The sequence below is a fragment of the Phasianus colchicus genome, chromosome 15 (genome assembly GCF_987193195.1).
Source record: "Phasianus colchicus chromosome 15, bPhaCol1.hap1.1, whole genome shotgun sequence".
Lineage (NCBI taxonomy): Eukaryota > Metazoa > Chordata > Aves > Galliformes > Phasianidae > Phasianus > Phasianus colchicus.
This window is the reverse complement of record NC_143450.1, coordinates 12,183,711-12,195,964: the sequence shown is the minus strand read 5'-3', so window position 1 is coordinate 12,195,964 and position 12,254 is coordinate 12,183,711. Positions and strand designations below refer to the sequence as shown.

Below are 12,254 nucleotides of genomic sequence, written 5' to 3'. Positions count from 1 at the left end.
ATAATCTGAATTTATAATGGAAAACCCTACTCAGATTCCAGGCTGACAACTGACTGACAGCTGTGTGTCCTCCAGCTGCCACAGAATCCAATAGATTTGTATTTTCTCAAACATTTGGCATACCAGCTTATCCCAATATGTTCCACAGAGATAAACAATAAAGTTACAGTTAAATAAATAACTTCAGAGATAAGCAACTTTAGCAAAGGACGAAAGGTTTGCTTAGCAATGACATTTAACAGTAGATGGAGATATACACATTTACTTATTCACTTTGCAAGAAAAAAAAAAAGTATGAAAAATAGCAGTAATTCAAAGCAGAAGTCTCTGGAGAGTGACAGATTAGGACAGCAAAAACAGTTTTTTATGAGCAGTCTTAATGCAGACTAGTAATAAATCTCACTGATTTCAGGGGGAGCAGAATGAGGACAGTGCCAGAACCACTGGGAAACTTCATCTGCAGTGTTCAGAAGAGTCTGAGAGTAGAGGGGGGAAGTGAAAGCCAGTCTGAAGGAGATGCAGAGAAGTCAGTCCTGAGATTTGGGTGGCAAAATGCAACTACACTGAGTTTGAATTAGATTAAAGTTAGTGGTCAAGCTAATACCTTTGATACAGAGAGAGTACAGTATGTTTATAAAAAGCTGGTGCTGTAATGCCCTGATCCTGTAATATGATTCACTTCTATGCTATCAGCTGTGGTAAAGAGATCCAGGGGTATGTGAGTCCTCTGGTAAGGAGCAGCATTCCTTGTCCTGGCACGTAACTGAATTACAGAATATAGAAAATAGATCCAAATATATTCCAGAAGAGTCTCAGTATGCTAACTCGGTTTGTGTCGAAGTTTATCTTGGAGTGGATCCAAAAATGATGTCTTTCCCTGGTTAACAGAATTAGGTTTACACTGTGGCATATATTGACAAATGTTGTTTCCTGGGGCAGTTGAGGTTCTCACAGCACATCCCACCTCTGTATCATGGTAACTCCTGGGGGAGGGCAGTGGTGTGTGAGCCCAGCCTTTTGGAGGCCTTTCCAGCTGCTGCAGGCAGCCTTCTTTGGCTTAAGGAAAAAGGGGGCAAGGGAATATAAAGACACTGACTTTACCTTGCTGTACAGTTTCAGACTTTCTTATACTATACTTGGATACGAAGAATTCTGTAAGCAGGAAAAATGTTAATGCTGATTGGTGCAGTGCAGCTGGGCTGAAGAAACATGCTTTAAATTTGGTAGGAATAGACATGTGATTTCTTTTTGCTGTGATAGAGAGCTGCATACACCATGAAAGAAGGCTCTGTTTAATTGTGACACTAAGCTGAGTGACATGATTGTTTTCCAGTCACGCTCCCATTTTAGGTTTGAGTGAGGAGAAATCCAGTTAGATGTTATATCAGCAAAGTTGTATCACACAGCTGTCTGAGAGAAACCTGTCAGTTCAGTTTTACTTTTCTACCATGTAACATGAGTACTATTATGATGATGTTAACGACAGACATGGTTACCACTGACCTTGTTTCTTTTCTCGTGGATACTTTTAGTTTGCACTTGGATGGCAAAAAGCAGTGCTAACATTTAGCAACATCACAGCATTCCATTATATTTCAGGCAGTGTATTCTCTGTTTTGTTACTGCTTGAGTTGAGTTCATTTCTTGAGGACGTCCATCACGCTGCTGACCTCCACCAATTATCCAAATCACTGATGTTATCACCTGAACTGCAGCTCAGCTATTTCACTATTAGTTTTCTTGGCAGGGAAGGAAAAAAAAAAGCCTCAAAACAGACGAATGCTAGGATTGCTGGTGACTTCTGTTTTATTTATGTTTTGTACTCAGCCATCGTGAATGACAAAGTATGTCTGGGACACGATCGTGGGCAGTGCTGTAAGTGTTATAGTTGGAAAGGTGCCACAGTAGCATTGCTACCAATTTTTTACCATTAGCCTTCTGGAAAGAGGGATTCAAAGCCTCATTTTATTCTCTTCTTCACCAGTGTCACCTCTACACTAAATTAATGTAAGATCTTTACCAGAGATGGAGCTGACAAGATGAATTGTTGATCCTACAGCTTCCTTGATGCGACAGGAGCAGAGAAACAAATCCAGTAAAAACACAGAAGCCAATTTCCATTACGATATGAGCTGTGAAGAGTCATGAGCATCCTCTGAGATAGCCAAATACGTTTGCTTTCAGCTGAAGCTAGTGAGTGTGTTGGGATTGATTAAGCCATGCTGTCCTGAAGCTCTCTAGAAAACAGTGAGTTTGATACTGAAGAATGGGCAAAATGCAGCAGCTGTTGCTTGCTCGGCTGTATGGGGGCTAATGTCCAAGGCTGTAATTAGAAGATACGTCTGCTAATGAATTGGTGTTATTTCCTGCTGTGTTCAGAGTCTGCTCTGGGATCCTTTTCTTGCCCTTACGGAAGAGGCTGACTTTGTTAAATGTCTAGCAATAAACCTGTGTTATTCCCTGCCTGTTTCACAACCTTTTTTATGCTTCTACCAGTAGAGTTCCCCTGTATTAGTCTTGTGTTTGGCCAAGTGTGGCCCTAGGGAAAGGGGAATTAGGAGACTGCATGCACACGTATTGTGCATGTTTGAGTGTTGTATGTGAGCCCACATGGGTGCACACACACAGCTTTGATTTCTTAATGTCCACAGCAGGAATAAAACCAAAATAACTTTAAGAAAGGAGATATGGTTTTAGATTTTTAAGCCATTGGATTCCTTAAATATATAATTTTTCCAGGCCCAAATAATGTCCTCAATTGCAGTTAGCTAGGTTGTAATGAATTTTTGAAGAGACAAACAGTAATTTGAATATATGAACAGTAAAATACACTTACAAATAAATTGTTCAGCTTGTAGATACCTCTTTTAGCCCTCTAAAAAGTTGCATATTCTCACTAATGTGATCGTGTATACATCTCACTATGTATGATCATAGCCTCAAGGTCCATACCTTGAGCTGTATGACACCCAAAGACAAGGATGACTGTACTGGGTCAGGTAAAGGTCTGGCTGGCTCCTGTCCTCGCCCTGACAGTGACAAATAGCTGGTGCCTGCAGAAGAGTGTAAGAGCAGGACAAAGGGTATAGCAAGGCTGCCTTCAGGATGGTCTCCTAACCTTCATTGATCCGTGGTCTGAGAACATTTTAAGATAGAAGTGGTGTCTTCAAATTTAAGACTTGATCTGATCTGTTACATCTAAAGCATATAATTATTTTGTATAATTCGTGCTTTCCATCAGCAAAGGACTGAGGCTTCTCTAAGGGTAATACTTTTTACTAGAAAACTCTTGTCTGTCTTTCTGATTAATGAGAACATCTATATTCCTGCTCTTGTGTCTTGAAGACTGATTTAATACATTTAACTCTGTTAATTTCGGAATGTGCTTGAGCATTATGTAGTCACTGCAATTTATTGAGACCAAAGTTGTTTATCTCCTTCATCGCCACAGCTCTCATTATTTCCCACCCTTCAGCATCACTGCACATCTGTACTGCTCCACAATTCCAGACTGACTTGGGCAACTGCTTGCCTGGAATCTGTGGCAACATTTTCCAGTTTAGTGCTGCTGTGCTTTCAGTCTCCTAATGGTAGTGGTTAGATATGAGGGGAAGCTTTTTTTTTTTCATCTTTGCTAAGAGCTGAAAGTGTGCCTTCTTGCCTGCACTGTAATTTATGGTCCACCTAGCAGTGCAGGAACTCAGACAGCACAGAAACTCCAAGGGCATGCATAGCAGCGTGTTAAGACAACGTGCCAAATTCTTACCAAAGAGATTTCCCTCAGATGAGCATTAGCAAGCTGTACTGAATAGGAGCTTTCAAAAACGCATCTCTTCCAAATTGAGACCAGGCTTCAGCGCTCAGTTTGCAATGACAATCTACTCCTGTTGTTCCTTCTGCTTTTCAACTCAGAAGGTTCTATAGTTAGTGCACAAGAATGCAGAACTGATTTTCTTTATGATTTTTATGTTAGGCTTTTATGAAGAAAAATGAAAAAGCTATTGTCACTGTGGCCTCCAGTGACAGAAATCCCCTTGAAGAGGCAGAGTTGGGTCTTGCTGCTACCTGCAGGTCTGCTGCTGCAGCATCATCCCATTCTGCAGCTGTCAGTCATTTAGCAACCATTCCAGTTGGCAGTCTGATTTTTTTCATTATTTTGTCTCTCTCTACTCTGCTCTTGTGAGACCCCATCTGGAGTACCATGTCCAGGTCTGGAGTACCAGAAAGACAGAGCTGTTGGAGAGGGTCCAGAGGAGGGCCACAAAGAGGATCGGGGACTGGAGCACCTTCCCTATGAGGACAGGCTGAGGGAGCTGGGCTTGTTCAGCCTGGAGAAAAGAAGGCTGCGGGGTGACTTCATTGCAGCCTTTCAGTACCTAAAGGGAGCCTACAAACAGGAGGGGAATCAGCTCTTTGAAAGGGTAGATAACAGCAGGACAAGGGGAAATGGTTTTAGGTTGAGGGAGGAAGATTTAGATTGGATGTCAGGGGAAAGTTCTTTACTGTGAGTGGTGAGGTGCTGGAAAAGGCTGCCCAGAGAGGTCATGGATACCCCATCCCTGGAGGTGTTCAGGGCCGGATTGGATGGGGCCCTGGGCAACCTGGTCTAATATTAAATGGTTGGAGGTCGGTGGCCCTGCCTGTGGCAGGGGGGTTGGAGCTTCATGATCCTTGAGGTCCCTTCCAGTGTGGGCCATTCTGTGATTCATGTGCCATTTGCAACCAAAGGCTTGATAGTTAGCCTGGAAGAGGACAGAAGCTGTGAAGGTTTGTGTTTTTCCTTTGAGTCTGCATTCAGGAGGTGCAGAAGGTCTGCAGTGTGCCAAGAAATGAAGGACCAAATAAAGTAAATAGACTTGGTTGTTCTGATCTGTATGACTCTGATTGCTGTGTGGACTTTTGGTTACGGACAGTTCAGAGGGATTGGAGGTGATGGATGTGATGGCAGCAATGGGCATATGAATGTTTGAACTTCCTAGTGCTTCTCTAAGGTTGTTGGATGCTGTTGCAAGCTAGTTGTGATCAGTGATAGGAAGCCAGAAAACATGGTGATAGAAAGCTCCTACCCTCCCTGAAATCCTTAAAATGTTTTTCTGTCTCTAACAATTGAACTCAGGAACATGTTGGGTGTTGGGCTGACAGTCACGGCTTCCCATTAACTATAAGACCTAATGTAATTGCCCATTGAGAAGCTTTGAATTTCCTAAATGAGAGCAGTTTTTAACAGTGCAAAGTATTAAGACTGAGGCTGTGTCATTGCTTTTAATATAAAAGTTCTGTTATTCTGTGAAAATGCTGTAATGAATTAAAACATTCCCTATGGAGAAATGTATTATTTATTTCTTAGTATATCAGACTAGAATAAAATGCAGCCAAGCTAGCATTTGTTTCATGGTGCAGTGGCACTATTAAAGTTTTGTAAGGCAAGAATAGCTTTGCACCATAGTTCTTGTATTCAGAGATTGCCCTCCAAAGGTGCCATGCGTGATGGATTGTCACAGACTCTGTCCTGCCTTGACATTTTATTTCTATCAGATGTTGTCTTATGCTCTGCTCTGAATCTGCCAAACAACTGACCCCAGAATTTAATGCCACACCTTCTTCTCTTTCCTCTTTCTGAACAGCATCTTTCACAGCTGAGGCTCTGACGTACTGGAGGACACTGCATCTGCCTCAGTGACAAGGAGAGGTGTGAGCTGGACCCTCTGGGGAGCTGAAAAAGAAATTGCATTTGGTGGTCACCTGAGGAACTTACCTTCACGCCAACGCTGCTCTGAAATGAGTTGAGTCCAACATTCATGTTTGGTAAGGTATGTCGTATTCCCCCGACTTTTGTCTTTTTCTGAGTATCTGCATCTGATAAAAATAGGAAGTTAGCAGCCTTTGTGTTTATTGCTATATATGTGCCCTATGTTTACTTGCCTCAGTAAATAATCTTCTCTCTCTCTGGATGTGGAGAGCGATTATCAAGACTGAAGTCTTGCTGGGGTCTTGGGCTTTAAGGGGTGCGTATTGATATCAAGTGCTTTATGACCAGAATGCTCACTGATGCTTGTGTTCTGTTGGTGGTGGTGTGTGCCTGTTGATAGACATCTGCATTCTGAAAGTCATGCTTGTTGTGTTTCACTTACCTCTGTAGTTCAGAGGGTTGGAGAGGAAAGCAAACAGTGCTGAAGTAGTCAATTTGTAATACAGTCCTGTGCGTTCTTTTGTGTTTGGTATATTTTCACTGCTTGCTGAGGACAGTAATAATACCCCTTTCTTGCATAATCTTGCATACTCTCTTGGTTGTGTGGCTCTTGTAATTTTTATATGCATTCAGGATTTTATACCACACAAGAACGTTTCTTTTGTTATGCTGTAAACATAGCAAGAAAGAGTGCAACTCATCTTTTAACAAGAAATTGGGGCCGGAACCTAAGGAGTGTATTGTAGAAAATCTTGTGTTGTGGAAGCTTTTTATGTCATGTAGCCTCCAATTTCTTTTACCTAAGAAGCCTACAGTTTCTTTTACATAGGCCAAGTTATTTTGTTGGGGGCAAAATATGCTTCCAAAGAACAAAACTTCTTGAAGTACTGCTTCCCACATCCTAATAAAGTGGTATCAGATGATGCTATCATTTTTTATTTAGCATGTAGGTTTTGACTTCTCTTTCATGACTGAACCAGCAGTAGTTTCTTGAGAAAAATATATCAGCAATATCACACCCATATTTAGTGTTAGTGGGAGGGGAGAGAAAAAAAAAAAGACTGACTTAAAGGTCTCCAAGAAAACATGGGGCATCTAGGAGAATGTGCACTCATTCTTCTGCTTTTCATAGCGTCGTACCAGAAGCTGCCTCTGGAAATTGCAGGCTCTAACTCTTGTGCTTCAGCACAGCCCTGCAGGTTACCTGTGTGTGCAGGTTAGTGCTCGCTGAGGTGAGTTTTGGAGAAACAGCTCAAAAGGCTGTGATGATTTATGCCAGTGGCGCTTGAAAACTTGTACACTGTCAGAAAAAATGCAATTTCTATGCACATTGTATTGCACTTACTGGTATGTTGAATGTTGTAAGTTGGGAAGATTAGCAGGTCCCAATCAGGAAACCACACCTGTGGTTCTGTCTGCTACCAGATGGGTGGTAGCTGGGTCTTCCTTCCATCCCACAGCCTCCATGAAATTGTGAGCAGGAGTTGAGTGACAGAGCAGTGTCACACAGACCAAGACCCTTGTCTGCTTTCTTCTGCCAGGCAGACCCAGGATTCATCTTACCTAGGTCACCTGTCTGCATTTTAGGAAGCTGAGCTTCACATATTTAGCTTAAAAAAGGTATTTTTAGGAGGAGATTAGTGTTGAGCATCTTGCACACCTGCCTTAGAATGGCTTCTGTGGGTACCAGCTTGAGTGATTGTGGAAAAAGTTGGGAATAGCTTATATTATGTGCTTAACTTCTAAATGTTGAGAGTCAAGAAAGGTCTGTTCTGACTATTGTAGGTAAAAATGCCCAAATCTTCCTTGCTCTGCGTGTGTTGCTGGGTACACAGGGTTCTGTTAATTATCTTGAAGGTCTTTTCCAAACTGGAAGATGTAGTGATTCTGTGATTATTTAGACATTGAGCTCCAGCGTGGACTTTGGTAATATTTTCATATTTTTTTTGTGACTGTTGGAGCTGAAATCTTTCTTCTTATGTAAGGAAAGCTCAGATGTTTATGGGGATTTTTGATCTTTAAGAACACTACACCAGCTTTTAAAGAGTTGACTACATTGCTATTGTCCATTCTGGTAGCTGAGACTGTTCTCTGTGCTTTCTCTTCCTCCTGGGGGTTCATGCAGCCTTACTGGAATAGTTGACCACTATCAACTTTCTCTGTTCCCATAACATTCTCATAAGGCAGAAGTGCTGCTTATCCCCATTTTATGAGTGTTGAATAAGGAGCAGTCACTTCTGAGCAGCAAACATCTTTGATTTGCATGTAATCACAAGTCACAGAATTACGGATCCATTTGAGTTGGAAGAGATCCTTAAAGGTCATCTAGTCCAACTCCCTTGCAATGAACATGGGCACCTACAGTGCAGAAGTTGCATCTGATACCTTCAGCAGGAGGTGCAGGGATGGCCTTGGCTGTGCTGCTGAGGACCCCTATGTGGCAAAGCAGATTTGGGTGCAGATCTGCTTGTCTGAGGTTACTGCTTCGACCTGAGCCAATTCTTTCATGTGATTAGTTGAGTGATTATGGTAACACCAAATGACATCAGGACCCACATTTATTCGGTATCTCTGCTGGAAATGGCAACGTATGCCCAAATAGTGTTAGCTGAACACGTTCATCTTTGCAGCGTAAGATGTTTACTCATGTGAGACAGGCTGATCCCCTTTTAACAACACTAACATATTTATGGTAATGATATTCTTCCTGTGTAAGGAATTATTTTAAACTGATCTGTGGATAAAATGCAGAGTAGTATTTTTTCTTAAATTGCCTATTTTTAGATTAGTAGAATCTGGTTAGTAAAATGCTCTGTTCTGCCAAAAAAGCACATTCAATAAATACGTAAGAGAAGAATTTTAAACAGCAATTAAGCATAGTTAATAAACTTTATCTTGCAAGAAAAATTGAAAAGAAAGAAGAAAACCAACCTATGTTCATTTAATGTTTTATGGATCTCATAGCAATTAATTGTCTTCATTACACGGATGTAAATCCTCAGCGTAACCCAACTCTTTCAGATGAATCGCTTTGGAACTTTTCCATTTGCTTTGTTTAACTGTGATATAATTTCTTTAAAAAAAAAAAAAACTTAACATCACTTTTTTTAGCCACTCCCAAATATTCTGTAGTTCATCTCAAGTTAGGAAGTTGCATTGTAGGACAGTGCAATTGGTACAGCTGGTATACATAAGTCCTTCTCGACCTCTGCCAGTGCACTGAGCCACTTTGTCACTCCCTGTACTATGAAATCAGAAACAAACACTGTTTTTCACATCTGCGAGTCTGGATGTCAAAACCAAATTGTGGCTTTCCAATGGCTTGATGAGGGGTGCAGGTCTACCAACTGTGTCTGAAAATATTAGTAAAATTCTGCTCCTGCATTATCGAAGGAAATATTCAATTGGATTATCTGGGGATATTTGCTTGAATTCCTGAAGTTAAGTTTTGAATAAATGCTTTATTCTCAATTGAATTTTCAGCACCAAACTGGAATGCAGACCTGCGCATGGGATCACGTTTACGTATGGCTTTTTCCTATCGGTGTTCCTATCAACTTGTTTGTATGAGCAGTTTTTATGTAAATGTTTTCCAGTGTTTATCAGAACTATTTTGCCAGAGTTAGGAAATAAAATGATTATTATGCCTGAGTGTCTTGTTACAAGATCAGCAGACTGGCTGTTAACGTATCAATTCCACTGATGCCACCACTTCTGCCACTCTGTTCGCTCTGCTCCTCCTGACAGGGCTTTTATTGAATCCATCAACCTGACACATATCAAAGCACAATTTCTGATAACAAATATCTTGGTGTAAAATGAATTAAAAGCTGATAGCAGCAGCAGAACTGAGTTGAGTTTCTGAAAGAAAATAAGAAACTCCAAAACTACCATGGAATTCTTAAGATATCAATCACAACAGTAATATAGTAGTAGTCCTTTACCTGTGCTCTTGAAATACTGAGAAGTCAAAGTATCTGCCCAAAGTCACACAAAAGAGCTTGTTCTGAGCTGTCAGCCTGCAGCTCTGCCTTCTGGTGATGAAGCAGTGGTTTATTTTCTTCTGGAGGCCTTTTTCCTGTAAGGACCAAAGACCTCCTTGTAATTACTTTGCACTCTGGTCTTTGAGAAATTTCAAGTTTGAGGAGTGGAAAATTTTAACCAAGGTCTGACTGGAAGGGAATTTCTGTTCTCTTCAGAAGCTGAGGAAGTTAGGAGCCCCTTTTCCACCACTGAGCTGCTTGGCAGCCTGTGGGCACGTCACAGGCGGAGGCAAACTGGGGATGGCTGTTTCTTTGGGCTGCAGGTGTTTTGAAGTTGCCTGGCTCAAAACTTTTTCCTTAGAACACATTTCAGTATCTGCTTGCAGCCTTCCCCTTCTGCCTGTCTTTCCCCATTCTGCTTTTCTATCCCCTTAATTTTTGCATCTCTTGGATGAGAAGCAGCTTCAGGCAGGACTGCCTTCGCACTGGTACTTTGCCCCAGCTCGCTTACCTCTTATTTTTGGCTAGCCCACACTGTAAAGCACAGCTGATAATAATCATGCTTTTTGCTCTGTGGTATATCTGCTCTTGGATGAGTATCCGCTGGCTGTTTGCAGCCTAGCAGAGAGGTAGAGGAGGACGGCCAACAGTTGATGTGGAAAATTAATTATGAACTACCATCCTCCTGCCATGTAGTTAAGGCAGTTCCGCTTTCCAAGCTTTACATTCAGTAACGCAGAAACGAAATGAGATTGCTGCATTTCCCTCCTCGAATAGGGAATTTTGCCAGAGCAAAGCTTGGTGGAGAATGTCGCACGTGGGACTGATCGTTCGGGATGCTCCAGAGCCTTTGCTGCTCTGCTTCTGGTGTGACATCACCTGGATAGTCATTTTTACCTTTTGTTGGACAAATGCCGGCTTAATTGCACATCTTAGCTGATAAAATCACTGCTAGGAAAGTCACCCATGTCCCACATGCTGTATGCAGACAGGAAGCAACGTTTTGTGTCTCTGTGTAGCACTGAATTGGTTGTGTTCAGATTCGGTTGAGCTACTGCTTGTTATATTTTCTGCATTTGAGAGTCACTAAGAAAGCTCCCATCAGGATGACATATTTATTTTATAACGAACCACAAAACTGGCCTGTGATGGAGAGAGGGGAAAGTCTGACAGGCCCCATGTAGCCCTGGGAATGTAATTACCTAAAGGAGCAGTTCTGTCCCTGAACAACCTCTATCTGAAGGATCACAGAAATAATTGCTGGAAGTCTCAGTACTGTGTGTACTTTGGGAGTCATTCTGGTCTCATAATTGCATGCTGGGTCCTGCTAGTTTTAGTTGAGCACTGCAGAACCGACACAGCACAATTTATTGAAGTGCCAAAGATGCCCTTCCTTAGTTCTGCATGGTGCACGAAAGAGCCTGAAAGAGTTAGACGTTTGGAAAGCTCTGACAACTTTTGAAAGAAGAGCACAGCAGTAGCTGATATGAAGTGTTATGGATCTACTTTGCTGTGTTACTTGTTTCTTTAGACCAGAAAAAGTATTTAGACTGTTCAGGTTTTCAGTTAGAGTGCCAGACATTTCCACTTTGTACTTATCATCAAAAATGGTCATAGCTTCTGTCTATTTTGGTATTTAACTAAAGAGAGATGGGCTAAGAAATCAGCTAACCAAATATGAGCAAAATTCTTGTCTGGTAGAAGTCAAGACCAACCCCCATAGTGTGGCTCCCAGTTTTCTCTGCCTGAGCTCTATCTCCTGATCACTGCAGACTTCTTTCTGTTGCTGTTGAACTGATTTTCTTTTTTTTTGCAGCCAAGTGATCTGTGTTTGGAAGCACACACCTCTTGTACAAGTTCTTTAGATGCACTGTAAATAATTATGAATATGTTTAATGAAGGGAAGCTGAAACATACTGAAAACATTTGGAAATGAGAGCAAATGTACACAGCCAAACATTAGCTGTGAATGGAGACTCCTTGTTGGCATCATTTAATGGGAGATTTCCAACTTGTAGTTTCTGTGGAGTATATATAGAAAACAGGAAAAGTTAGTAAGCAGGATAGCTGGTAGTGAATGGGAGGAGAAATGGAGCAGTGAAGTGAGCAGGGCTGTGTTCCTGTGCTGCCAGCAGTCTCCATTTCCCAGTTACTAGGAAGGGACAACAGTGATCCCCAGGGAGCTGTGTATGGAGCTGAATATTAGCTTCAGTGCATTGGAAACTGTGGCAGCAAAGTTGAAATATCGGTGGCAGTGTGCCTCGCTGCCCTGAGGCTGGAAGCTCGCTGGGCTGCCTGCTGTCTAGACGTGTCCCACGGGCCTTGGTGGGAGCTGCTCTCAGTGAGCAGGTTGGATGGTCTACTAGAACCGTTTGGGATGAGTCCATAGGAATGACTGTCAGACAGTGGACCAATTGTGTAGGTGTTACTAAGACTAAAAAAAACCGATAGTATTGGCAGTGGTGTTTGTGCTCATGTGTGACTTGACGTCTCTCTGTGGCTCTGGCGTTGGCTGGGGATGGTGGTCGGGGAAGTGGAAGGACATTTGGCTGTTTGTGCACTGCAGCTCGTTCAGACCAATG

The 12,254-nt window shown here is 42.0% G+C and overlaps 1 protein-coding gene across 7 annotated transcripts in view; it reads left to right on the top strand.

Annotated features, from left to right (window-relative positions):
• SGCD (sarcoglycan delta) overlaps positions 1-12,254 on the top strand; it is a 317,210-nt gene that overhangs the window by 114,880 nt on the left and 190,076 nt on the right. For 6 of the 7 annotated variants that reach the window (XM_090151008.1, XM_090151009.1, XM_031598222.2 and 3 more), the window contains exon 2: positions 5,625-5,810. In XM_090151008.1, the coding sequence (XP_090007134.1) occupies positions 5,799-5,810 (12 nt within the window). In that variant the 5' untranslated portion in view covers positions 5,625-5,798. The remainder of the gene's footprint in view (positions 1-5,624; positions 5,811-12,254) is intronic. The other variant, XM_090151014.1, reaches the window with a different exon arrangement.